Source organism: Primulina huaijiensis, unplaced genomic scaffold (genome assembly GCF_012295235.1).
Source record: "Primulina huaijiensis isolate GDHJ02 unplaced genomic scaffold, ASM1229523v2 scaffold43391, whole genome shotgun sequence".
In the NCBI taxonomy this organism is placed as follows: Eukaryota; Viridiplantae; Streptophyta; class Magnoliopsida; order Lamiales; family Gesneriaceae; genus Primulina; species Primulina huaijiensis.
The window spans coordinates 1-25,239 of NW_027360505.1; the positions used below are offsets into that span (position 1 = coordinate 1).

General features: G+C 35.9%; 7 protein-coding genes across 8 annotated transcripts; 5 read left to right on the plus strand and 2 right to left on the minus strand.

Annotated features, from left to right (window-relative positions):
* The first annotated feature begins 141 nt into the window (after window positions 1–141).
* Window positions 142–2,480, plus strand: LOC140970258 (profilin-6-like). Of its 2 annotated transcripts, none has more exons than XM_073431910.1 (4): window positions 142–371; window positions 1,259–1,396; window positions 2,003–2,144; window positions 2,255–2,480. In XM_073431910.1, exons 1-3 carry the CDS (start codon window positions 249–251, stop codon window positions 2,135–2,137), a joined length of 396 nt encoding a protein of 131 aa, XP_073288011.1. In that variant the 5' UTR covers window positions 142–248; the 3' UTR covers window positions 2,138–2,144; window positions 2,255–2,480. The 2 variants fall into 2 exon arrangements, with proteins under 2 accessions (XP_073288011.1, XP_073288012.1); XM_073431911.1 differs by having other exon boundaries at window positions 2,260–2,480.
* A 1,281-nt stretch (window positions 2,481–3,761) lies between these two features.
* Window positions 3,762–5,841, plus strand: LOC140970254 (profilin-3-like). Its single transcript, XM_073431905.1, has 4 exons — window positions 3,762–4,022; window positions 4,642–4,779; window positions 5,286–5,427; window positions 5,538–5,841. Exons 1-3 carry the CDS (start codon window positions 3,900–3,902, stop codon window positions 5,418–5,420), a joined length of 396 nt encoding a protein of 131 aa, XP_073288006.1. The 5' UTR covers window positions 3,762–3,899; the 3' UTR covers window positions 5,421–5,427; window positions 5,538–5,841.
* Window positions 5,842–8,296: 2,455 nt separating this feature from the next.
* LOC140970256 (glucan endo-1,3-beta-glucosidase 13) lies at window positions 8,297–11,498 on the minus strand. Its single transcript, XM_073431907.1, has 4 exons — window positions 11,190–11,498; window positions 9,061–10,332; window positions 8,799–8,829; window positions 8,297–8,693 (listed from the first exon to the last, which is right to left on the minus strand). Exons 1-4 carry the CDS (start codon window positions 11,242–11,244, stop codon window positions 8,555–8,557), a joined length of 1,497 nt encoding a protein of 498 aa, XP_073288008.1. The 5' UTR covers window positions 11,245–11,498; the 3' UTR covers window positions 8,297–8,554.
* Window positions 11,499–12,361: 863 nt separating this feature from the next.
* Window positions 12,362–15,670, plus strand: LOC140970253 (mitogen-activated protein kinase kinase 6-like). The gene is made up of 8 exons (XM_073431904.1): window positions 12,362–12,595; window positions 12,668–12,752; window positions 13,719–13,853; window positions 13,957–14,181; window positions 14,272–14,454; window positions 14,621–14,844; window positions 15,320–15,365; window positions 15,472–15,670. The coding sequence occupies exons 1-8, from the start codon at window positions 12,522–12,524 to the stop codon at window positions 15,562–15,564; spliced, it is 1,065 nt and encodes a 354-aa protein (XP_073288005.1). The 5' UTR covers window positions 12,362–12,521; the 3' UTR covers window positions 15,565–15,670.
* A 1,428-nt stretch (window positions 15,671–17,098) lies between these two features.
* On the minus strand, window positions 17,099–18,929 carry LOC140970255 (protein IQ-domain 26-like). Its single transcript, XM_073431906.1, has 3 exons — window positions 18,260–18,929; window positions 17,944–18,147; window positions 17,099–17,859 (listed from the first exon to the last, which is right to left on the minus strand). The coding sequence occupies exons 1-3, from the start codon at window positions 18,662–18,664 to the stop codon at window positions 17,170–17,172; spliced, it is 1,299 nt and encodes a 432-aa protein (XP_073288007.1). The 5' UTR covers window positions 18,665–18,929; the 3' UTR covers window positions 17,099–17,169.
* Window positions 18,930–20,467: 1,538 nt separating this feature from the next.
* LOC140970251 (uncharacterized) lies at window positions 20,468–22,327 on the plus strand. The gene is made up of 3 exons (XM_073431901.1): window positions 20,468–20,731; window positions 21,645–21,720; window positions 21,811–22,327. Exons 1-3 carry the CDS (start codon window positions 20,676–20,678, stop codon window positions 21,979–21,981), a joined length of 303 nt encoding a protein of 100 aa, XP_073288002.1. The 5' UTR covers window positions 20,468–20,675; the 3' UTR covers window positions 21,982–22,327.
* A 539-nt stretch (window positions 22,328–22,866) lies between these two features.
* Window positions 22,867–24,793, plus strand: LOC140970260 (uncharacterized). The gene has a single exon (XM_073431913.1). It carries the CDS (start codon window positions 23,112–23,114, stop codon window positions 24,642–24,644), a length of 1,533 nt encoding a protein of 510 aa, XP_073288014.1. The 5' UTR covers window positions 22,867–23,111; the 3' UTR covers window positions 24,645–24,793.
* The last annotated feature ends 446 nt before the right edge of the window (window positions 24,794–25,239 follow it).

A 25,239-nucleotide genomic window follows, 5' to 3' on the forward strand; every position in this document is an offset into this window, starting at 1 on the left:
CATAGATGATCCAAATAAGAGATCTGTCTCACAAAATACGACCCGAGACCGTCTCACACAATTTGTCTTATTTTTATGGATAAATCGACGCTGACGCACTGGAAGCTACGAGGCCTACAGTCATAAAACCAGCACCCCACTAATTTCCCAACCCCGTTAATCTCACGCTACTACAACTTTCTTTATTTTTTCTCTATTTATAAGCGCATACAACCAAACACACCTCAGCGTCTGGCACGTCTGCGAAGATGTCGTGGCAATCTTACATAGATGACCACTTGATGGCGGACATCGACGGCTGCAAACTCGTCGCCGCCGCAATCATCGGCCTCGACGGCACCGTCTGGGCTCAGAGCTCCAATTTCCCTAAGGTTTTTCTTGTTTCCAGTTCTTCTCGCCGTTCTGTACCACATTTCTTATTTCGAATGTCGGATCTGAAATTCTTGTGGAAGCCTGCGTGATTTGAACTAGGAGTCCGTTTTTTTGGCAGCTGATTGTTTTGATTTTGTTTTGTTGGTATTCTGATGCGATTCGTTCGATCCAGTTACTAAATGAATTCTACACTTTTTTGGATCCTACTTGGTTGTTTTTTGATTCGTTGACACAGAATGAATATATGAAGTACAAATATAGTTTACTAATGATTGCTGAATCAGTAACTGTGCTGGTTGAGCATTTAACAGTTATGTATTGGCGACGGAATAAACTTTTCCTTCCTGAGAAATCCTGGCATAAAAAAAGTGTTGAGCTGGCTACTCTGGATCCCTTGATAGCTATCTGCCTATCTCAACTCCTCCTATTGCCATAGGACAAATTACACCTAAAATTTTGATTTCACTTTAAATCTAAAAGTGGAGGCAACTACCAAACTCACGTGGTCTGCTCACGGGTAAAATTGATCTGCAGCAATGTGGGAACCTTCAATAATGGTAGCGCATGTTAGCCACTTCAAAGTGTACTTCACTCAGTTAATTGCAGTACAACTGCAAGGTCATAGTTGGAAGTGCTTGTCTTTTAGATCATTCAAAGCAAATTTTTGTAGTGGCTACATCAACTTCCAAGATTATTTTTTCAACAAACCGATTCAGTGTGCTTTTAAATAGAAAATGGTTGTCAATAGGAAAAGAGGATGACAATCGTTGCTTGGTATTTGCAACTGCACCCATTTTGTACGAGCATGCTATCTAACTTTTGTGGTTGGTCTAGTAATTTATTGTTGATTCATTAATTTTCTAATGTGAAATTAATGTTGATGCAGTTTGAGTCTGAGGAGATAACTGCCATCAAAACTGACTTTGAAACTCCAGGCACATTAGCTCCTACTGGGTTACACCTTGCGGGAACCAAGTACATGGTTATCCAAGGTGAGCCCGGGGCCGTCATTCGAGGAAAGAAGGTAGTATTTTCCTACTCAAATTCATTGGCTTGCAAGCTTATCTGTGCTTTTCTCTGAAGAGTCTTGCAATTTGTTTGAATTTAAGATCGAGATTAGGAAAGTAAAGGGAAACCTAAACAATTAAATTCGACGTCCTTGAGCAGTATTTTTTAGCAAAAGAATATCAATTCAAAATATTTTCTAGATCTTGAATGATGAAAGGAAGTAAGAAAATGAGGAACAAATTGAGAAAGAACATGTTAGTACAAGCATTCCTTTCTATTTTGTGTTAGGCCAGCCATGGAAATTCATTTAAATTATATTTTTTAATTGAAAAAGATACTTAAACTTTGGACAACATGTGGTTCAAGCGTCGTACTGATGAGTTTGGTCAGCAATTTTTTAGATTGTAGTCAAGTGATGAATGGGACCGTAATGTTATCCTTCAGTTTTGGGATTTTTTCATGAAGGAAAAAAATGCACAGGTGGCGTACATTTTACTCAATAGATAATATGTGGGATAAACACGATTCTTTTGAAAACAATATCACCTAGAACTGAAGGTAGTCTTTGACATGCTGCCTTCGAATGTACTTAAGTTTGAAGGGATGTTTTAATATGATACAGGGAGCTGGTGGTGTTACAGTCAAAAAGACCGGCCAAGCCTTGATCATTGGCATCTATGATGAACCCATGACTCCAGGCCAGTGCAACATGGTTGTCGAGAAGATTGGTGATTATCTTATCGAACAGGGTCTTTAATTGTTTGGTAAGCATTCTCCTTTTGGCGTTTCATTTTGCATTAATTTTCTGTCGTCTCTCAATCTTTTGTTCTTGCATGTTATTGAAACTCGATTTCTGCTTTTGGATGTTTTGTAGTGAAGCTTTTATGCGGTTTTTATGTTCTGGGTTCTTGGTGATGGCAAAAGCAGTTTGGTATTTGGGAAATGATATATGTTCTCTGTGCCTAAAATCAACAACAATGTCTTTGCATTTGTGGTGATGAAAGTTGTGGCTTTATGGGAGTACTTCATGTATTTTTTAGTGGTTTGATACTGTTCCGAATTTTTATAGACATGTTTCTGATATACAATTGGTTTCTCATGTAATGGTATTTTGGCTTGTAATACAAATTGCTCTATGGCTACCAAAGAAATCGATACCCCGATTGGACACCATATGCAGCCGGGAAGACTTCGATTGCAATCAGGCTACAATTTCAATTAAAAATCATTAACATGAGGCTATACTAGCATTAAGCCCATTAACGAATTATGATTTGATACCTGGATCTCGTACACGCATACCGTCGTTTCCTGCATAAACGGAAGGCGGTAGGGAGCTTCTGTAGGAGGAGTCGGTTGTAAATAAATTAAGCATAATTTCACTTGGCATTTCTTTAGTACACCAGTATTCTCCAAGTTCTCGTGTTTGAGGAATAATCTTTAGACTTTTTTTTTTTTATATGTTTCTTATGGTGGAGGAAGTATGTATTATTGCAGTATTTATAAAAAAATGGGGTGTGACAATTGTAATTTCATGAAATTTACCAGAAGATTGTTTCAAATTCCAAAAGACGATTTTATTTTATTTCATTATCTCCTATGTCCCGAATCTTGAATTGCAAAGAGCTCCTATTCGCAAGGTGTTTCAATCTGTAATCTCTATTTTTTATGAACGAGATGCATCTTTTCTTAAAATAATTGGTCTTTTCTTTCAGTCATTAATCTAAAATAATAATAACAATAATTAAAAATTACGGCAGCAGTAAATCGCAATCACTTTTCACAGAAGATAAAATAAAATAAAAGTATTTATATTTCAATTTTTCCAAAATTTAATCAACATTTTGTCACTAAACTCTAAATCGGATTGAAAATGTTCAAATTTTTTTATTTGTTTAGATTTTCAAAATTCAAGGGAATTTCGAATCGATTCTAAATAAAGTTAATCAATTCTAGTAATAATCATGATATATTTCAAATATGATCAAGATGTTGTAACCAATGAGCTTGCTGGTCCCAATTTAATTCGAGATAATCACGAAAAATAGAGTTGTTTTCGTGTTTTCCAATAAACGTCATTTGAAATTAATTTAACAAAAATTTCCTAAATCAAATAACTCATTTCAAATCAAATATAAATCAAGCACAACCTAATGGTATAATTTCACTTCTAACATCCATTTTTTTAGGGCAACTTCTAACATGGATTTGGTCCTCGTATCTTGGTTTATTCTATATTTTTTCAACGAATCGAAGCCAAAATAAAATAAGAGAATGTCTCCAAGATATTTGGTAGGGATTCCATTTTTTTTAAAAAAAATATGTAGAGAAGTTAATCTGTTTTCCAAATATATAAATCGGAACGCGGTTTGGAAAATTATAGAGACAATGATGTGGGGCCATTCTAGTGTGATTATTATATAATAATAGACCACCGCACCATTCCTCTCCGTCTCCGTTCATTTCAACAATATCCCTCTTTCAACTCTCTCGCAGTTCGATCCAACAATTATTGCAGCATGTCGTGGCAATCTTATATAGATGATCATTTGATGGCCGACATCGACGGCTGCCACCTCACAGCCGCTGCTATTCTCGGCGTCGACGGCAGCGTTTGGGCCCAGAGCTCCAACTTCCCTCAGGTTGTTCTACTCTATTTTCAGTCTACCTTCGGATCTGTAACTTTCCTGGATGCTTGCTTGTGATTTTACACTTTCTGAGAGGAGATCTGTTTGCTTGTTTAGTTGGGTGCCGTTCGGCGTCGAGTTGTTCGATCCCGACGTGAACTGGTCTTTTGTTTTCTGATTATTTATTGATTGAACTTATTTGACCAGTTATTTTCAGATTAAATTTTTCTGTATGCGGGCAGAAGTTGATCCAGGAATTCAGTGCGACGAGGGGGCTAGATAGTTAATTTTTTGGCTGAACTAAAGCTCGTTGAATTGCTCCGCCGTTTTACAGTTGGACCTTTTGGAGGAACATTTTAGTCGATTAGGCTAGCTGTAATATGAGACTTCATGTTGGAATGAAAATATACTTCGGACACCATAAGTCCACGTCCGCCACTATAATTGATCATGTTTGATGATTTTCAAATGCCGATATCATCGTTTCTAACTTATGCTTAGTAGGAAAACGAGATAGATAATTCATAATAAGATGTTTCACTGTCACTCTGAACGTTTCGAGATCAAGGCATATGATTTGTGGATGTTGGATGATTCTAATTTTTATTAATATTTTAAATCAATGCAAATGTAGTTTAAAGTGGAGGAGATTTCTGCTATCAAAACGGACTTTGAAACTCCTGGTACACTAGCTCCTACCGGATTACACCTTGGCGGGACAAAGTACATGGTTATCCAAGGCGAGGCTGGAGCTGTCATTCGAGGGAAGAAGGTATCCGTTTATATTCGAAGTAATTTGTGAGCTGATTCGTGCTCATTTCCCGAGTCTTGTGATATGAGTGAATATATGATGTAGTTGACGAATTTTGATGCTGACATTTTCATTCAAAATGTTAATGAATATGATAAGGAAATGTTTGTAAAATATGATGATTGTATACCCCACCGGTGATTTTATTTGGCACCAATCGAAGGAAACCAATTTCCTTCAGAAATTCTAACTGAAATTTTAGGTTGCAATGGAGACTTAAAAAAGTTGTGCGGACCATGTTGTTGTGAGTATCACGAGTTTGGTTTTAGATACTTGTAACATGGCATGGGACAAGGTCTTAATAATTTCCTATTTTTGGATTTCTTTTTTCCTTTGGGCTCCGGAAAGATGAATGATATTCTGTTACTCAACATACACAATTTGATGTGGCTTTTTGAGATTTGCCTTTGACACCATATTAATTTAGCTGCATTCATTTCTTAAAAGAATGTGCTGATCCATTGCAGGGAGCTGGAGGTATTACAATCAAGAAGACCGGTCAGGCCTTAATCATTGGCATCTATGATGAACCGATGACTCCAGGTCAATGTAACATGGTTGTGGAGAAGATTGGTGATTATCTTATTGATCAGGGTCTGTAATTATTTGGTAAGCATTCTCCTTTTTGCTTTTTGTTCATGTTTAATCTTCTATTAAATAATATCTTTGGCATCTGTATTACCTTTTTTCTGAGTTTCTGGTATTGGAATGTTTTGTAGTGAGGACCTTTATACAGTATTTGAAGTACTGGATTCTTGGACATGACGAAAGCAGTTTGATGTTTGGCAAGTTTTTTGTGTTATCTGTGTGTCTGAATGGGACAGCACGGTCTTTTTACCTTCTCTATTTGCTAAAGTTGTTCTTATGTTCATGTGTTAAATTATGTGTTTCTGACTGTTTTTCCCAATGATTTCAATCGTACAGACATTTGGCTTTGCACATTCTTTTCTTAAAAAAAAAAAATATTTTTCTGTATGTTATATCAACTTCAATATGGCTTCCATGAAGTAGTTTTAGTTATTAGCGATGAATTTACATACACTTTACGGTAATTTTGCTACAAGTATGTGTTTAAACATGCATGTATCATAGCGCCTGATGATTTCATAAATTGAACTCTTTTGCACATCGGGCGTGCCCTCATGTGCCTCTTGTCAGTATCGCCATAATCTAACTGCAATCGAACCTATGAATCATGGCTAGCCCTCGGCGTCCAGGTATTACAAACACAAATTAAATTCTTTGGTCGCCCTACTGTCGATTTCCCAATCAATCATGTGATATCTTATCATCTACATATAAGTTCCATGAATTTGGTTCCCACTAGGCTGGCTAGGTTGCATTTTCATCATGGCGGTCAGCCATCGGTCCGATGATATCCTGTGAGCCTTTCTTGCTCAAATAGAACTGGAAATTTTGTAGGACAGGAAGATTGTTAGGGATAGCTGAAATTTCAATTGCAAACAACTCGTAAGTGTGGCTAGGTCCATGGGGTGGGTTGTCTTAAATCTTGGACCTTGAACATAGATTTCCAATCATAACTCCGCAGGGAAAAGTGTTATCCGACGATTTTGAGTGAGGCGTTGCTTTCTTATTTCAGATTAATTATTTAGAGCCAAAAATGATATTGGCTAAGTTAGAGGTGTGTGAACCTTGTGATTTAAATAGAAAAAACCGTAAATCTAAACGGAGGAAACTAAAAACTGAACCGACAACTGAAATTTTAATTCGGATATAAATTTGAAAACATAAGTTTTTATAAATTGGTTTTGGATTATATATGTCGAAATCGAACCGATAAAAAAACATAAATTTAATTAAATTAATATTTTTATTTTATTTTTATATTATATTTCTAAGAAATGATATTTACTGAAGGATATTTTTGTTAGTATTCAGTTGTTGGTTTTTTTTATTTAATTTATTAATATTTTATATGTAAAAATTTTAGCGAAAAATTAACTACAAGGATAATATACCATTTCTTTAAAAAATATTTAGAATAATAGGTTGTAAAAATATTTACTTACGAAAATTTTATTAATTTTGAGATAAAATTAAAAAAAAGAATATTAAAATTTAAAATTGATATTAATAAATTTTTTTTATTTTATGATGTCTTAGCTATTAGTAACATAGTTTCTATAAATAAATATATTATTTAACTCTAGTTATATTATGTAGACAATTATGTGATATTACAATTAATTAGTATATATTATTTTTTATAAATAAAGATAGATAAATACGGGGTATTACAATTAATTTATCTCTATTTTTTATTTTGAATAATGTTACCACAATTTATATGAACTATGAGTTTAATAAATAACATTTTATTTTAAAATAAATTTTTTAGTTGTCTATTTATAAGAATTTATGAGTAATTAATAAAAGTCAACTTTTAAAATTATAATAAAAAATTAAGAAGATATGAACTAAAATAAAATTAAAAAAAGTAGAAAAAATATAAAATAAGATGAAAATAAAAGGGACACGTGGTTTTTAATTTTTGTTTTGCGTATCTTTAAAATTTAACGATATCAACCACTTTAATTATATTTTTATGGGTAATTAACCGTTTAGATTATTGAAACTACTAATGGATTTATCAAAATAAAAAAATCAATTTATTGTTATTATTTTCAATTTTTAATAGAGAATTTAAAGATGAAATATATTTTTAAAAATTTGGAGTATAAATAACAATTTTCTTATTATATATATTATATTATTTTATAGATATGAATATAATAGGTGAGTGATCAGATGGACGATAATTTTCTTTTTTGAAATTGTAAATTTGATTTTATGTTACAATAATAATCGAACCTTTTCTCATCAAATTTTTTCATAATTTTTTTTATCAACCAATTAATATAGATAGTATTTATAAACAATTTTAAGTGTAAAAAATCATAATTGAATATTCGATAAAAAAATTATATATATTAAAATTAGAACTAAACTGATTATTTGAAAAAAACTTAACTATTTATATGTAACAAATAATACTAAATATATTATATCAAACACATATTATGTGTGTGATAAAATTATTATTATATTATAAAATTAAGATTATTAGAATTGTAAATTTTATGTGGCCTACGGTCTCTATCACACCAACGTATGGCATATGGTCTCTCTCACATCAATTTTTTTTTTTTTTTTTTNATTTATCTCAACTAATTTCTACATATTTGATAACATATTTGATACATCCAATTTTAATGTATTTAACATAGAAAATTATATCTAAAACAATTAATTTTAAAAATAAAAATAAAAAATTAAAAATAAATAAAAAATTATCATACATAAAAAACAAATAATATTTTTATACATTATATTATATACTCGCAACACGTGTTTATTCTAAGTAGATAATGGTAAAGTAGCTAATTGTTAACAGTCAGTAAGCAATAACTTTGTAACTCACTCCAAATTGTTATGGGTTTCACAGGTTTCTTTTAGTAGTTTAATGAGCTATATGAATCAAGAAAGCTTGCATGGGAACGTCATTTTGAATCTTTGATAACAATGTTGATTCTCGCTCCCTAATTCACATCCCCATAACATACGAGCACACAAATTTGTACAATTCCAGAAGAACTTCCTCCCCTGCGCAGTTCAAATAAATTAATAGCACAACAAAGAACTGGTCATTACTTGGGTCTCTACGGCTTCACGTTGAAGCCTGTAAGCTCATCCTGGCTGGCAACGTTATTGCAACTCAGACCAAACCACTGAAAACCACAAATGAAGCCATTAGCAAAGAACCCAGAATGCGGAAGCAGCCGTGTGGTACAGATGATGAAGATTTTATTGAAGTGGTCGTTGTGTTGGCTGCTGCAGCAGTTTTATTATTGCCCCTGCAGAAGTCATGCCCCGAGTTCAACAGATATGAATAAAACAAAGTCATCAAATGTTTTCATTATAACGAAATGCGCATGTTTATAAAAGAATATATTCTATACCCGAATGTCGTGTAGACGCAGTTATCATAGCCTGCCAAAACAGAATAAGAAAGTTAAGTTTTTCCGGAGGAGTCTAACAAAACATTCACCAAAATACAACCTGGGCAGGGGTAGATCATGGGACGAGGGATCATGGAAATTTTCAGAAATTTTACATATAAATCCACTGAATCATCCCACCGTATCCCCCTCCTGGATTCTTGAATCTGTCCTTGGACTTGAGATCGACAAAAAATGCAAAACCAGAATTTTTATTACATACTTGGATTCTTGTTTGTCCTGAAACCTGCTCCTCCAAAACTACAAGCAATATCCGTAGCTCCATTCTGCTGAAAATAGCTATTAAATGCATAAGAAGCATGAGATAACAAGTTATCTGGCTCAAAACAAGGTTGGCTTGGCTGAATAGCGGAACAGTCCACATTTCCGGATCCACAAGCCCAATCTACACCGTGCTGTAAATCAGCTTCCGAAGCAGTAGAGGATGCAACACACCACGTTCCATTCGAACTGGTGATGTTCCCATTTGTGGTCTTATCCACAGCACCAGCCCCCGTGAAATCAAGATTATAAACACTTGTCTGGTCTGGAAAAAACAGACCCCAGTTCCTCTCAGATTCCATACCAGGCTTCCTATTCTCGTTAAACAACGAAAATATGTACACATCAGTTTTGTCCCCTGGTTTTCCAGGAGTACCGGTATTGTTTATAACATGACGAATCAGGTTAGTGTTGTAAGTTTGAGCATTATCTGCAGTGGCAGCAGTCTCACTTGGGGTTCCTTTCGAAGGCCAACCAGTCTCAGTTACCGTAATCTTGATAGTTCTAAAATTCAAAGCCATGAGAGCGAAGTTAATGGCGTCAATCTGCGCATCAAACATGTTTGTGTATAATAACCCGGTGTTCGGATCGATGATTTCTGAAGAAGACTCAAATAGAGCATAGTCAAGTGACACATTAGTAGCAGAGTCCCTATAGGCGTAATATGGGTATATATTAACCAAAAAGGGGGACTCATTTTCAGCGAGAAACTCCAGCATAGGTCTGAGAAAAAACGCATGCTTACTGGCGAATGCGCCTGCTGAAGGTGGGAATGATCTGGACAAGACACCTAACGAATGGGTACTCGAGACCTTAATCCTTCTATGCAGACCGGCTTTTCTCAGGGCCGTAAAGATATTTTGCATTGCGGGAACAACCATTGCAGATATGTTGTTTGGAGCTTCGGTCACTTCAGCACCCACAGTTATGTAAGTTATCTTTGTGGCTGGATAATACGGCAGAATACTGTTTTTTAACCATGTATCGGCATTTGATTGGAATTGGGAAAATGGTAAGAGGTCTGAGTTGGGAATGCCGATCATCAGATCAATTCCTGTATTGGAGAAGGCCTTGAGAATTTGAATGTTGGAGTCATAGATCCTCACGTGTTTGATATTATGAAGTTGAAGCAGTTGGACGACTTTGTCTGGGGTCGGGAGATCATCGGCATTTCTTCCATAGCATACGCCAATAGTGCCGGCTCTGCAAATGCCTACAGCAAAAATGAAGAATAGCGAGCAGTAAACATATATACGCCACGGCAATGCATTTGTAGACAACCAGACCTCGCAAGCATGTGATTTTCTAAAATCATGAGAGCTCGGAGTCTGTTTCAAGTTTGAATACTATTTGTATTTTTTTTTTCGAATTTCACACCCAAAAATCTCAACTTGCTAACCTCGTCTAATCTCAAACCTTTCTGACAAAGTTCTGAATCCGTAACTGATTTCGGTGTAATATACAACCAGCATTATCACGACTTCTATAGAATTACACCAGCGCAACCAGCATTATCACGACTTCTATAGAATTACACCAGCTTGCGCTGGTTAGTGTCTTGGAACTAAGCTAGCCTACTCTTGATCATTCATTGAAGAGTCGTAAACATTTAAGGAAGAATCTGTCTTATGTAAAATTCAAATATTTCCTCGATACTTAATGCGTGGAAAGATACGGCACTATCAAAACAAAGACACGAACCAGAGACTTTAACAAATTACGCAAGCAAATGGATACAAGATGATATTCTCGTATGACCCTTTTAGTCCAAGAATTCTAAAATCTCATACTTTTGGCTCAAATCGAAACTACGAAATGCTTAGAGCCTATTTTATCTACTTGTCATAAAGAAGTGCAGATGAAGCACCATAAAATCACAATTTTCCCCCGTAAAAGAAACGAACAACTTTAAAAACAAAACCCAAGAACAAAAATGCTTTCTTGGACAACTCTCAAAAGTCACAACTCAATTAACCAGAATCTAAGACTCTTCAATCTCAAGAACAGTCGCATTTTGCACCGAAACCAACATAGGAAAGACACAGTGCAAAATGGGAAGTAGGCACATACCAAAAAGCATCGGCATAAAAAAAAGTGCAGAAACCAGCACAAACCCACTCCCCATTAGCAGCAAATCACTTCAGATCGCGAAAAAATCTTCTTCACTTTCAAGAATCTCTACTACGCAATACTTCAGCAATCTCTTTTTGTTCTCCTCCGACGGCTCTATCCTCAGAAAGTAAAGCTCGAGTGAGGGAGAAAGGACAGTAGCAACTAGCAAGTGTCGTGCAGTGTGTCAGCAGGGTGCGGACTTGAGAAGGATTTCTGAAATGGGGTTAAAAAAAGCACCTCGAATCCGCAGCTTCGTTTGGGCATTAGAGGCATGTCCTGTTCCCCACATTTATAAAAAACAAAAAAACATTAGAACAATTGCACGCACTGTTCCTTAATATTAATGGACTTTTTCTCTGCTCCTATTCAATTCTTCTTTTAAAAAAAAATTAAAATAGATTAAAAATCAGAAATTTCAATTCAATATGAAAAAGTGGAAATATCAATTTATCGATAAACTAAAATATAAAAAAATCTGTGGTACAACCAAAGGCTAAATGGAACAAAAACCACAAATTTGTTTATACAAGAAGCTAATTATTATCATTATATAATGTTAGAAATTAAACCATGAAATTTCTCTAATGAGAAAAGAATTTTCGATTGAAACCTAAACCAAACCATAAACAGTTTGATTTGAGGTTTGGTTTGACTTAGCGTGGTTAATCATGAACGAATTCAGCATTAAAAATCATCTCCTTCCCATAAAAAAAATAATCTACTCGAAATCAACAATTTTAATTTTTCACAAATGTTCAGTCGGAATCGATAATTAAGTATTCATAGTAATCTTGTAAGTCATATTTTAGTGGTGTCAAAATAAAATAGGTTAGGTTTGTTGGGTCGATCAATTTAGTAGTGTATTACAATGGGTTGTATGTCAAATTGTCTCAGTTCATCAAATTACAAAAATAAAATAATAATAAATATTAGAGGCACTAGTACCCTTGTCCTATCATTTAAAATAAGTGAGTTAGATTAAGTTGATAATTTCTCAATCCGTCCCACAATTTTTTTTTAATTTTATAAAATGACTCTAACATCTTTTTGATATTTTAATTTTTCGTCGTTTTTTATTCAAAATTGAGCGGATCATGGAATTTTACTACTAACACAATCAGTAAATAACNATATGGGTCTGGGCGGAGTCGGGCCATGGGTTGAGAAGGATATGAGTTGGCGGCCATTTCAATTTGAATTTCTTCCCCCCTCGGTAGTCTCTCCACAGACCTAATATCGACTACCTGTCAGTGCAAAACACAGCCGAAAGAAAGCCGTCGGAAAACCATCATGAAGATCAAGAAACCACTCAAAGAACTCAAGCTCTCCGTGCCAGCTCAAGATTCCCCAATCTCCAGTTTCCTGTAAGATTTCTTTGATTTTCGAATTTTTAATTGAATTGATACTGATTTATGTTGGTCTTTATTGAAATGCAGGACGGCGAGTGGGACATTTCACGATGGAAATTTACTGTTGAATCGGAACGGGCTGCGCTTGATTTCTGATGAGAATGAATCGCTGGTAAGTTTGTGGCATCATGCATTTGTTAGGTCCGCTTTTTTAATCATGTAGATTATTCTCCGTCTACCTTTTGGGGTAGAAAATGGAATCTCAGTAGAGGAATTAGAAAACTTTCATGGAATGACTTGGGTTTGATACAATCTGGTGATTGGTTCAAATTATATTCAATCTAGGGAGCGTTAAGAATCTTCTTCGAGAAAATTAGGCTCTAGTTTGAAGAAGACAGCTTTTAAAGATGCTCATATGGTCATACCTGCATTTTTATTGAGAATTTTCAGTTGATTGGTGTTATAGATTTATTTGGCTCCGATTTCTAATGGACTGAGTGTGAAGGAGTAGTTGAATAAATACTGCTGCTTTAGTCTTCTTCAGCTAGTAGCAATCAACTCCATGCATCAAAAACACTTCACTGTTCACCCTTGTTTTAGAAGTCCCCATATTTAATACGGTTAACTGAAAACACATATCACATATCCAAGTACCATTTTCTTCCTGGCTGACAATTTTCAAATTTTTTCTTATGATTCTTCCGATTAGTATGAGAGAAAAATGAGATAATCAGGGAATCCGTATCATTCCCGATGATTCATTTTCTTATCTGATCTGTGATGGATGTTTACTTTGGTTAAAGATTATCCCTTTTGCCTTAGATTGAGGTTGTACCTATAGTTTCTTTTCATTTCAATTCTTGAACACTTGCATTGCATGAATTAGTATCTACTCTAGTGTCATTATATTTAGTCATAGAAGCTCTCATCCCACCAGTAACTCCACTCAACTATATGTTAAGTCAAGCACTTGAATTGCTGCAACTTTAATACCACTCAGGCAACATTTTGACTAACTGTGTTCTTAAAACAATGTAATTTTATTTCCTTTTAACAACGGAAATTTAATTCTCAATCTATGGAATTCACGATTTCTAAAAATCAGAGTATCAATATTTTGTCTTGAATTTTTTCATAGCCTTTAGAGGCAAAGGCGATTGATCTTCAATTCTCACTGGAAGATCTTGAGACCATCAAAGTCATTGGCAAAGGAAGTGGCGGTGTAGTTCAGCTTGTTCGTCATAAATGGGTTGGAACATTGTTTGCATTGAAGGTTAGATTGCAAGGAAAGCATGAATTGCCACCACCCGAGATCAGGTTCTTTTAGTAGCACTAGTTTGATTTCGTTATGTTTAAGGGAATAGGAGTCGTTGCAGGTTATCCAGATGAATATACAGGAGGAGATTCGTAAACAAATTGTCCAGGAGCTCAAAATAAACCAAGCATCACAATGTCCTCATGTTGTAGTTTGCTATCACTCATTCTATCATAATGGAGCTATATCTCTTGTCTTCGAATATATGGACCGTGGATCTTTGGTCGATATAATTAGACAAGTGAAGACAATTCTTGAACCTTATCTTGTAGTTGTCTGCAAACAGGTTAGTCAGTATCTTACTTCTATATTTGACAAGTTAAAACCTCACTCATTTTGACTTCCCACACCTATAATATAGTATACCTGAATTCAGGTTTTGCAAGGTCTTGTTTACTTGCATCACGAGAGACATGTTATACATAGAGACATTAAGCCATCAAACCTGCTAGTGAATCACAAAGGGGAAGTAAAAATTACAGATTTTGGCGTTAGTGCAGTGCTGGCAACCTCTATGGGACAACGTGATACATTTGTTGGGACTTACAATTACATGGCAGTGAGTAAAATTTACAAACTTCAGTCTCATATAGAAATGATTATTCATCTACCTTTCTTCATGACATATTCTTGGATCGTTTGTCATCATATAGTGACATAATCACGCAACAAAGCAATAATTTCACAGAAAACTGATTTCACTTTTTTCTCGACCTCTCTCTTAGCCTGAAAGAATCAGTGGGAGCACCTATGACAATAAAAGTGATATCTGGAGTCTAGGTATGGTGATCCTCGAGTGTGCTATTGGACGATTTCCTTACACAAAATCTGAAGATCAACAAAGTGGCCCGAGCTTCTATGAGCTTTTGCAATCTATTGTTGGAAGTCCACCACCTGCAGCTCCACCAGATCAATTTTCTCCAGAGTTTTGTTCATTTATCTCAGCCTGGTAAGGATCCAGGCATCTAATCAGCTTCATATGGTCACGAAGAACATCTATTTCCTAAAATTCTTCCCTAAATATCAACATCCCCATTTTGCAGTTATTAAAGTTTTTTTTTCTTTTTCACAAGTGGGAGTAAATCCTGTTCTCAAAGTCTTTTAAATAACTGATGTGAACCTATCAAATAAGAAGTGATATTTGATGAAAGAAAGTGGCAAGGGAGAGGGTATTTTGAATAACTAGTCGCAATGCATCGTCGCCGTTTCTCAATTCAAGTCTTGAACCATCTTAAAGAATAATCTTGTCAGAATGTAGAATGTGGAATGAATGAATGAATGAATCATATAAAGACTAAAGAGAATAGCCGACACAAGCTATAACATAGCTGGACTGAGAATTTCCTCTGCTTTTTTTATTCTGTAGAAACCCAGAGTTATTTTTCTTCAAATTATCTTATCACTTGCATTCTTTGTGTTTGCAGCATACAGAAGGATCCTAAAGACAGAGCTTCGTCTTTAGAACTACTGGTTAGTTCATCATCAACATACCATCTGCAGTTTTATCACAAATATCATTATGTACACGGTTTTTTTGTGAGCAATTTAACTAACCATAGTTTTGGTACACCCACAGACTCATCCGTTTATCAAGAAATTCGAAGACAAAGATATTGACCTTAGCATTTTGGTTGGGAGCTTGGATCCCCCAGTAAATTTTCTCAGATGAGCAATGATCCATAATGTTGTTCTGAGTATAAGTGCCAGCATATATGTTTGTATCTACTAAAAGATTTTTTCGGCCTTCACATAAATCAACACAACTGTCTACCGATTATATTGTGAGCCTTTTTTATGCATGTTATTTGATAAATCCTGGTATACCATATATGTAAGTGGAATGATCGCCATCGTATGAAAAATCGGGTATCACACAGTCTGCTTGTTTAGTGAATGCCTAGGCGAAGGAGCAATGCATGCTTCTTGGCCGATGTTGCATGAAATTGGAATATGATGTCATTTAAGATTAACGCTTTCCCTGTCTTTTGTTGCACTTGGATTCGTTCTTGGTTGAGTATAAAACGAGAAACTAAGCAATATAAGAACCGTTGATTTTAATTTTCATTCATGCTTTACCAACAAAAAAATATGTGGACAAAAAATAACATCCACAGGTACCGCGGATAATGTGGCGAACCATTTCGTTTTGTTTTAACAAATTCATTATATATGTTGGATATCCTTAATTATTTTCAGAATTTTCTGCAGGGATTATATATGATTGATCCCCCACTATCAATATTATTTGGACGCATACTGAAATATAAATAATGTAAAAATGATAAAAGAGAAGTCGGCATCTTAGAAGTCTGCAAATGACACATCAACATAATACAGTTCAACTCGAAAAAAAATTAAATTTGAGTTTGGGATTTTCGAGTTCGGGTCAGATCGGTTTGGACTCGATAGCTGATCCGAAAAGTTTATTTTTTTAAAAAAAATATTAATAAATATTACCTACATTTTTATATATTGTATGTTTGAAAAAATATTTATTGTATATTTATATCATAAATTTTCATGATTTAATATTTATTTTGAACATTTTTTTATTTTTTAAACAATTGTTTATTTGATTTAGTAAATATTCTTTATTTTTCTATGATTAGACTTTCAAATTTAAATCATATATATGATGAAGATTTTGTTATTATTTGTTTAAGTTAAAATAATTTTTTTTGAATTTTATTTAATTTTAAAAAAAATTTAAAAAAAATTCAAAATCAGGTTAATCGGGTTGATTCGGGTTCGGGTTCGTGTAGAGAGTTTTCAGGTTGGGTCGGGTCGGGTCGGGCCGGGTTGAACAATTTTTATATAGTATTATTACTCAACCCTACCCAACCCACCCGATTGACGCCTCAATCTCAAACAAATTTCCGAGACATGAAGCTAGCTAACTAGTAACTGCAACACTTATATTGCCTTAAGCCAAACAGTCTACAATTCAAATAGGTAAAAGGCCCCGCAGAGTGGGCAATGTAACATTTTTCAAATAATTCTAAAAACTTAATTTTAAATCGAAATAAAATAAAGTATTATTAAGGCAGATCCGATGAACAGGGCTAGTAAGAGAAATTTTTTATTTAGATCGTTGTGTCTGTCTATTATGATTAATTTAACAAAATTCATGGAATAACCAAATGCGACAACAATCAAATACCCATATTTAAAAAAAAATTAAAACTAGTACTTGCAAAAAAATCAAAACCATATGAAATGACAAAATCTAAATAATGTTTAGATTTTTGCGTTGACGTGACAAAAATCAAGTGAATTACAACAAGCCATTTTCGCGTATGGGATAACCCTTTTCTCGGACGAAATTTTCCCGAACAAATTCAGAAGACCTACCAAGATTTCCTAGCACGACATTCTTGAAATTAATGGTTTGTTGAGCTTGTGAGCATGACCTCTGCATTCGGGGATCACTCAAGCTGTTTCTTGATTCCATCATCTCATGAAGTGAAAGCCTCCTCTTCGGGCCTGGCTCAGGCCTCTGTTTTGGAGCACTTTGGGATCTCAGTTTTGCGCTGAATGATTGTGTATTCGCCATGTAATTCGGGCTGAAATAGTTCACGCAAAAACTCCTTGCTGGTGTCGAGGGTGCATTGCACCCACAGGAACTGGAGAATCTTGGCGTGTTTTGTGCGGTGGAGAAATGGCATTCTTCCCCCGTTATGACCAAGTCTTTATTGGGGAAATATTGGCCATCGGGTGTCAGTTTTCGTTCCGGAATTCGACTCGGAAACGGAGAAGAAATTGCCTTTCCAGTGGAGTCCTCACCGGGATCTGATATCCATGTGTCGTGGCCTCTCCGGGACCTTGATTTTGGCCAGCAACCGGTGTCCACTTCCACGATTTTCGGGCTTTCGTCGAATGTATTGATGGCATTCTCGAATGATGCAGAAAGCCTCCGGCTATGCAATGCCATTGGATGCTCAATTCTTGCATCATCAGAGTTCTCCTACAAATTTCAACCCCTCACAAAAGACGAATAAAACTTATAAAATAACTGTGAAACTACATTCTAAAGATTTTTATAACTCACCAGGGATTTTCGGGCCTGAAAGGAAGCTAATGTTTCGCGATTGTTGATGAAACGTCTTGTTTTCCAGGCCCGAACACTGGCTTGCGCTCTTACGAGGGCTTGCATGCTATGAAGTGTGGCCGTTGCTTGTCTACGCACCAAATATCCTCTCACCAAAGCTTGAATTTTTACCAGTCCCCTCAAAGCACGAAGGGCTTTTCGGGCCTGTATGCATTTCAAACGCAATATGAGTTCATGTCACGAGACGGAAGAACGAAACAAGTTATAAATGTTTTTTATTTCTTGTTTAAATCAACTTAAAAAGTGTTACTCGTACCAGGTATCCACGGAAAAGTTTTTGAATCTTGACAGCGGCCGACCATTCCCGGCCGCCGCCAACCAACAGCGTACCTCTTCCCTGATTGGTGAGACGAACAACCGCAACTGCCGCCTGTGCGGCCGCTACAGCCGCGTCAGCTGCTGCAGCCGAAGCTGCGGCCACCGCTATCGCATGCTTGCTCTGCTCCTTTTCGGAATCGTTGTAGAAAGACCTCAGCCACGCCGCCTCCGCAGGCGTAATGTTGGGCGGAATGGTAGATGGATTGTTGCATAAAACGCTGTCATCCCTGCCGGAATGGCCAGAGCTCCACCGGTTACCGTCAGGGGAGGAATAATCCTTTGTTTCCTTTTCTTTAACCTTTATCCCGAACAGGGATTTTAACCACCGCGTCGCTCTTCCCATATTTCCCTCTTCCTGCTAAATTTTCAAGAATGAGGATTTGCAGACAGAGTTGTTAGAAAAAAACTTGAGATGATGGTAAACAAAAAGAACAGGATTAGAGGCTAGAATCTAGGTTGTTTCCATTCTGTACAAAGGCTGCTACAAAAAAACACAGTCCAAAAGAATAAGAAAGTGAAACCAGGAATTATAGTAAACAAATCTTGTACTGCGACAACCAAGACCGGAGGACAGAGGACCAAATTTGTAATTTTCCATAGTAACGGGTTGAAATGCAAACAAATAGCAATTATTTGATTTTTTTTTTAATAGTGAAATATACAAAGATTTTAATGTAGAGTAGGTCTCTTGTGAGATAGTCTCACGAATTTTTATCTGTGAGACGGGTCAACTCTACCGATATTCAAAATAAAAAGTAATAATTTTAGCATAAAAATTAATACTTTTTCATAGATGACCCAAATAAGAGATCCGTCTCACAAAATACGACCCGTGAAACCGTCGCATATAAGTTTTTGTCTTTACTGTGGGTGTGTATATATATATATAAGTAGCAGAAGAGTCGAATTTTATGTGTTGAATTGAAGTATAAACATATATATGTGTGTGCGCGCGGTGTACCCCTTTTTCTCTGTATATCAATGTCCTTGAAAGAAACATAGCTATGGAGACCTCGTGAGCGTCCGCATAAGGAGACAAAAATGTGCGGCTTTGAACTGATAAAAAGTACTTTACAAATCCAACATGCAAAATATATCTCGTCCAATAATTACATCAAGTACGTTTAAGACAATACAATGATAAATCCAGAGGATATCCACCTACATAACTGGTTCAATCCACAAATTACTCTTCTGCCAATAAAACTCCATACAAACCAAAAAATCGTTTAGAAAATTTAAATATATTTTTTTGTTTCAATTTTCAATATAAGATGAAATAAACAAATACCGGCTCATCAGATATCGAATGATTAAATATTCATACATTACCAACTAGCTTATTATCATATATAATTAAAATTTATCAAATTTGAATTATTTCGAGTAAGCTATATATATTTGTTAAATTGCAAATTGTTGAGAACGATAAATTAAAATAATATATAAAAAAAATTCAGAAAATTAAATTTTATAAAAGAAATAACAAAACATTATAAATAATTTATCATAATATCATCATCATAAAAAAAACATAAACTATATACTAATATTTTATTCATTATATCTAACTAATATCATTCAATAAAACCGTATTAGAATTAACATCATACCCCAAAAATCATATATATTAGTACACTGATGTACGCGTTGGATGTTTGTACAATATTTTTTTTATAATTAATTTAGTTTATATTTAAATGAGAATCAAAATGTAATTATAAAAAATAGTAGTGGACTATAATGTAATTTTGATATATTAAACTGATCGAGTATTCCAGTTGGACATATGAATGATTCTTTTAAGACCCGTCCATATCTATGTACCCGAAAATTCCCAAAATCGATTACCCATTTTTTTAATTGGATAAAAAACGTCCTTCCCTTCTGATCCGTTTCATAGGAAGAAATTCCGCTCCTTCGAAGTCGTTACAAGTTTCACAGATTTTTATATTTGAATGAGAATAAAAATGTAATTATAAGAAATAATGATGGATTAGAATGTAATTTTGATATATTAAGCTGATCGAGTATTCGAGTTGGACATATGAATGATTCTTTTAAGATCCGTCCACATCTCTGTACCCGAAAATTCCCAAAATCGACTACCCATTTTTTTGATTGGATAAAAAACCTCCTTCCATTCTGATCCGTTTCATAGGAAGAAATTCCCATCCTTCGAAATCGTTACAAGTTTCACAGATTTTTAGATTTGGATTTTGGAGGGTAGGGTTAGATTTTCGGCTGAGCAAACAAAGCCCAAATATTAGGCCCATTTAAGGACGACTTCATCGCTCCGCAAGCGACTGCGATTACTTAGGGCTGAATTATAGCTGAAATCTGGAATTAGACCAATGAAATTCAAGCCTCCACCAAAGAGGAAGAAAACAGATGCCGCAGCTTTCGAAAGGTATTTTGTCTCATCTTTAGGTTGCTGTTTTGTACGTTATCGTGCAGATTGAATTGACTCGAGATATTTGAATTTATGGAGCAAAATTATGGATTTCGTGGGATTTTTCATAGCGATAAGTGATGTCACCCGATATCACTCGACTTAATCACGAGTTCTTTCTCTTGATTGCTGAAAAATGTTTGAATTTATGCTACGTAAGAGACACGATTTAGTCACGCGTACAAATTCCTGATCAAATGATATGATGCGAACAGGTAAAGTGTGAAAAGTGGTAAATTCCTGATCAAATGATAATTATACAGTGATGCGAACTATGTTATATTTATCTTGCAGTTCATTTTGGATTCAGGACACCGTACATTGGGTCATGCTTCAGCCTTCATGGTTGGACTTAGTGGTTGAGGCACGCTGCTCTTCATCGAAAGGCTGCGCCTTAGCTTGTTCGGAATGCAAGGGGAGAGTCTCGATAAGCCATCAGTCTAGGATTTTTTGTGGGTTTTTAATTATGATCCTTGCTTGAAATGGATTTGCCTCATTCATGTGGATCTATTTTGTAATTGTCCTGATCCTGTTGCTGTCCGGATTCAAACAGCATTGTTCTTCTTTAATCTCAACGGATCTGGCCGATAGCTAGTAATTACCTTGTTATTTTTTAAATTATTTAGGATTATCTAGCCTTGAACAGAGAACAAGCATCCCTTTAATGTGTAAAATTCTTGATTTCATTATATTCGGTTCATTGCCGTTGTCATTTCTCCTGGGCAAAGCTGCTCAAAGGAATTAATTCCTCTTTTAATCGTCAGTAGTTTCACAAGCATAATGAGTTATTGCCTTACCTTAGATGATAACTTGTTTTATGGGTTTCTTGATTCTGATTAGGTGATTAACTTTGTCGTGCATTTGATTATAGCCCCGCTAATTCGACACCTGCTGTCTCATCACTGGAAAAACAAGACGCGGTTATGATGCTTATTGATAAATCAACAGTACGTGAATTTTGTTCTCACCATTCGTGTTCTTTCACTTCAGCTTCTGTCGATTGCAATTTAGTTAACTTATTCATGACAACTATGTAGGGCGATGAGACTCATATGAGCCGTGTCAATTCAAGAATTCAAAAGGCGAGGGATTTTGCTGTAACTGAAGCACAGCAAGACGGCTGCATGACAAGTTTTAGAATATTCGACTCCCTATACGGGAATTATCTTGTCCCTGTTATTCCAACTCGAGCAGAACTCGGCGGTTAGCTTGGTGAGATTCCGTCATTTAACACCCTTTGGCAGCAGAGGAACCTGATTTAAGGTTTGTTGCGGACTCCCGTGATACCTTCTTGAACTTTCTCATGCTCCGATGAGCGAGCATATCCGGAATTCAAAATGCAATTGGGCATCTGTCGAACCTTCAAAATGCTGATTGCCAGTGGGAGAATTTATAATATCACCTGCTCATGCCCAAACAAATATCAGCTGTTCGCATTATTCATACCCTCTTCATCAGAGATGACTCTTGTAGTTCGATATACTGTTCTAATATATTCATAGGTGGATTTTTTAAAATAGTATAATTTCATATAATAATAATAAAGCAATATATACTTAATTACTCAGCCGCAGACGGTATTCTTATTCTGTTTATTTTCAGACAGTGCGTGGTACATCCCTATATATTGCTCGAGTATGTTGTGTTGTATAAATTACAGGTAAATAAAATACGCGTGTGTACTTATAAAAATATAAAAAAAAATTGCTAAAATAATTTTAATAAATATTTTTTTATATTTATATGAAATTAGTCATAAATTTATCTCGTGAAGACCACTCCGATTGAATTTACAATTTGAAATATAATTATATTTTTTTCTAGAAAATTTTAAATATGTTTTTATTTCTATAATTTTTAGTTTTAATCGAGTTTAAATTATTTTCAAAAGTCTGCACTTGAAGTTAGTTTATAATAAAGTATTTAAAATTAATAAAAGGTAATTATCCGATACACACAGTCATATGTATGGGCTATTTGCTGTATGTTACAATAATATGTCATTTACTGGACTAATAAGTCTGTATTAATAGGCCCATCTTGTAGGAATTTGGGTTGGACGCTGATATGAGCGGGCCCAAAGCACATACGAGGTCGCTTCTATCATCCACTCGAGCTTCTTATGCTATTCCGCCAGGCGGATGCTTTCCCTGGTATACTCAGATAACGTCTCGAACCCCGGACTCCGGAGGAAGATGATACGATGTAGTTATTTGGAAATGATTTTACACACATCTATTACCTTTTCATTTGAATTTGGTTGTATTTCTCATTGACTGTTCGGTAATTTCATGTTCAACTATTGATTTCATCGAATCTCAAAAGCTTATAGCTCTCTATGTGGTGTAATATGGTAAGACCTCATGCATTCCCTTTAGTTTTTAGGATTCACGTTCAACCCTCCAGAATGAGAAGTTTAAATTCCGGTTCCATGTTTGCTGGTTATCATTCAATTATTGGGTCTTGTGAAAAACCGGGTCCACAGTTTCTGTGGTGTCGTGAAACGCCAGCTAAACTGGGTTTTCGTGTGCAAAGTGTTGTCTTGAGTTGTTCACAATTGGGAGCGAGACGTTTTAACAGTTCATATTCTGAGATTGAGGTTGAGAGGAGTAAAAAGACCCTTCCTTGGTTGGCAAAATCCAGGGGGAGGGAAAAAAGAGAAGTAGGAAGTAGTGAGGTGAGTAAAGTGTTTCGGTCTTCATGGGAAGAATCGGCAGAAAAGTTTTTAAAAGGTAGGATGGAAATTAGAGAAACCCGGAAATTCGAAGGTAGGAGAAATGAGTTGAGGAATGCAGACAACTTTAGTGAGGACGGGGATGGGGATGGGGATGCTGAAGTTGGGGATGATCCGAGATGGGATAAAATTAGGAACAGGGTAAGCAAATTTGTCGAGGTAAAATCAGGATCGGAAAGACCAGAAGTTAGGACATGGATTAATCAGGAAAATTGGGGTAGGAAGACATGGAAAGAAGCTAAGGAATCTTCGGTACCAAAAATAGTTGGAGAAGGAATATATGGAGTTGGTCCTGTTTTGGCTGCACTTTCGGCTGCACGAAGAGAATTCTATGCATTGTATATTCAAGAAGGGTTAGATTTGGGTACGAATAATAGGAAAAAGAAGGACAAGAAAGGTTTCGAGAAAGTTTTAAAGCTGGCTGAGAAGCTTGGATTAAGCCAAAAAGAGCTGTCAAAGCATGATTTGAACATGGTAGTAGATAATAGGCCTCACCAGGGCCTGGTCCTTGATGCTTCGCCGCTGGAAATGGTCGGGATAAAGGAGTTGGAACCTATTTCTGTTGAGTACGAAAAGGGCCCTCTTTGGCTGGCGTTGGATGAGGTCACCGATCCTCAAAATTTGGGGGCAATAATTCGATCTGCTTATTTTTTTGGTGCTTCTGGGGTAGTGTTGTGTGCTAAGAACTCGGCCCCGTTAAGTGGGGTTGTGAGCAAGGCCAGTGCGGGTTCACTTGAACTAATGGAGCTTAGATCGTGCAAGAATATGATGCAGTTCTTGACTTCCTCTTCTAGAAATGGTTGGCGGGTTCTTGGTGGTTCGGTTTCTTCAAAAACTGTTCCTTTGAATGAAGTTGTGCCTGGTGCTCCTACGATCCTTGTACTGGGCAGTGAAGGCACGGGTTTGAGGCCATTGGTGGAGAGATCTTGCACTCAGTTGATTAGAATTCCCGGAAATCTTCCCATAGATTTGATAATGACAGGAGATGAAGATACTGGCAACATTGAAAATCCAGGTCAAGAATTCCGGTCCTTCTTGGCCGTGGAAAGCTTGAACGTAAGTGTTGCAGCAGGTGTTCTGCTGAATCACTTGATCGGAAGTATTTGTGATAGTGTTGGCCATGTCCAAAAAGAGTGAAACAAGTTAGTAGAACAAAATATAGTTGTTTTATTACCTTTTTTAGTTTTATGTCACTAGTGTTGTTCTACTGCTTGTGTAAGACACTTTTGATTTGTGCCTCTATATATGTAGCTCTTGTTAGAATAAGAAACGGGAATGCAGAATAAGTGAAATCATTTGACTTTTGTGCGGTGCATTTATTCGGATTTGCAACTCTTTGGTGGCTTATATCACACCATCGCGCACAATCCACCAAATTGAATCTCAAAATCGGCCATTTGAAGCATGACCGAACTTTTGATTTCCAACTACATACAATCCTTAGCTAGCGTTTACCATGCATCCTCTAGAATTTGAGTCCTTATCACTGGTGACATAGTTATGGGCCCCCTCAACGCTACTCTACGCGTGGATGGCTCCAGAAGTTGCCCCATGTACACATTACATAGGATTTTCTGTATAAATAACACCCCGAGATCCCTTTGATACCAGTTGCCACAGTTTCATACTCTCCTTTCACGTCACATGAATCAAATGCTCCTATCGCTTAGCTTCGTAACGATTATTCCCTTACCTTAACAACCCCCCCCCCCCCCCCCCCCCCCCCCCCCCC

What these genes read in the sequence shown, in the direction of transcription:
- LOC140970258 (XM_073431910.1), top strand. Translation starts at nt 249, where the DNA reads ATGTCGTGGCAATCTTACATAGATGACCACTTGATGGCGGACATCGAC. An exon ending in AGAGCTCCAATTTCCCTAAG is followed by an intron (nt 372 to 1,258) that starts GTTTTTCTTGTT and finishes ATGTTGATGCAG; the next exon opens with TTTGAGTCTGAGGAGATAAC. An exon ending in CCGTCATTCGAGGAAAGAAG is followed by an intron (nt 1,397 to 2,002) that starts GTAGTATTTTCC and finishes AATATGATACAG; the next exon opens with GGAGCTGGTGGTGTTACAGT.
- LOC140970254 (XM_073431905.1), top strand. Translation starts at nt 3,900, where the DNA reads ATGTCGTGGCAATCTTATATAGATGATCATTTGATGGCCGACATCGAC. An exon ending in AGAGCTCCAACTTCCCTCAG is followed by an intron (nt 4,023 to 4,641) that starts GTTGTTCTACTC and finishes ATGCAAATGTAG; the next exon opens with TTTAAAGTGGAGGAGATTTC. An exon ending in CTGTCATTCGAGGGAAGAAG is followed by an intron (nt 4,780 to 5,285) that starts GTATCCGTTTAT and finishes GATCCATTGCAG; the next exon opens with GGAGCTGGAGGTATTACAAT.
- LOC140970256 (XM_073431907.1), bottom strand. Translation starts at nt 11,244, where the DNA reads ATGGGGAGTGGGTTTGTGCTGGTTTCTGCACTTTTTTTTATGCCGATG. An exon ending in TTTTATGCCGATGCTTTTTG is followed by an intron (nt 10,333 to 11,189) that starts GTATGTGCCTAC and finishes TTTTTGCTGTAG; the next exon opens with GCATTTGCAGAGCCGGCACT. An exon ending in CAGGACAAACAAGAATCCAA is followed by an intron (nt 8,830 to 9,060) that starts GTATGTAATAAA and finishes CTGTTTTGGCAG; the next exon opens with GCTATGATAACTGCGTCTAC.
- LOC140970253 (XM_073431904.1), top strand. Translation starts at nt 12,522, where the DNA reads ATGAAGATCAAGAAACCACTCAAAGAACTCAAGCTCTCCGTGCCAGCT. An exon ending in GAACATTGTTTGCATTGAAG is followed by an intron (nt 13,854 to 13,956) that starts GTTAGATTGCAA and finishes GAGTCGTTGCAG; the next exon opens with GTTATCCAGATGAATATACA. An exon ending in TTGTAGTTGTCTGCAAACAG is followed by an intron (nt 14,182 to 14,271) that starts GTTAGTCAGTAT and finishes ACCTGAATTCAG; the next exon opens with GTTTTGCAAGGTCTTGTTTA.
- LOC140970255 (XM_073431906.1), bottom strand. Translation starts at nt 18,664, where the DNA reads ATGGGAAGAGCGACGCGGTGGTTAAAATCCCTGTTCGGGATAAAGGTT. An exon ending in AACTTTTCCGTGGATACCTG is followed by an intron (nt 18,148 to 18,259) that starts GTACGAGTAACA and finishes AAATGCATACAG; the next exon opens with GCCCGAAAAGCCCTTCGTGC. An exon ending in TTCAGGCCCGAAAATCCCTG is followed by an intron (nt 17,860 to 17,943) that starts GTGAGTTATAAA and finishes TGAAATTTGTAG; the next exon opens with GAGAACTCTGATGATGCAAG.
- LOC140970251 (XM_073431901.1), top strand. Translation starts at nt 20,676, where the DNA reads ATGAAATTCAAGCCTCCACCAAAGAGGAAGAAAACAGATGCCGCAGCT. An exon ending in GATGCCGCAGCTTTCGAAAG is followed by an intron (nt 20,732 to 21,644) that starts GTATTTTGTCTC and finishes ATTTGATTATAG; the next exon opens with CCCCGCTAATTCGACACCTG. An exon ending in TGCTTATTGATAAATCAACA is followed by an intron (nt 21,721 to 21,810) that starts GTACGTGAATTT and finishes ACAACTATGTAG; the next exon opens with GGCGATGAGACTCATATGAG.
- LOC140970260 (XM_073431913.1), top strand. Translation starts at nt 23,112, where the DNA reads ATGTGGTGTAATATGGTAAGACCTCATGCATTCCCTTTAGTTTTTAGG.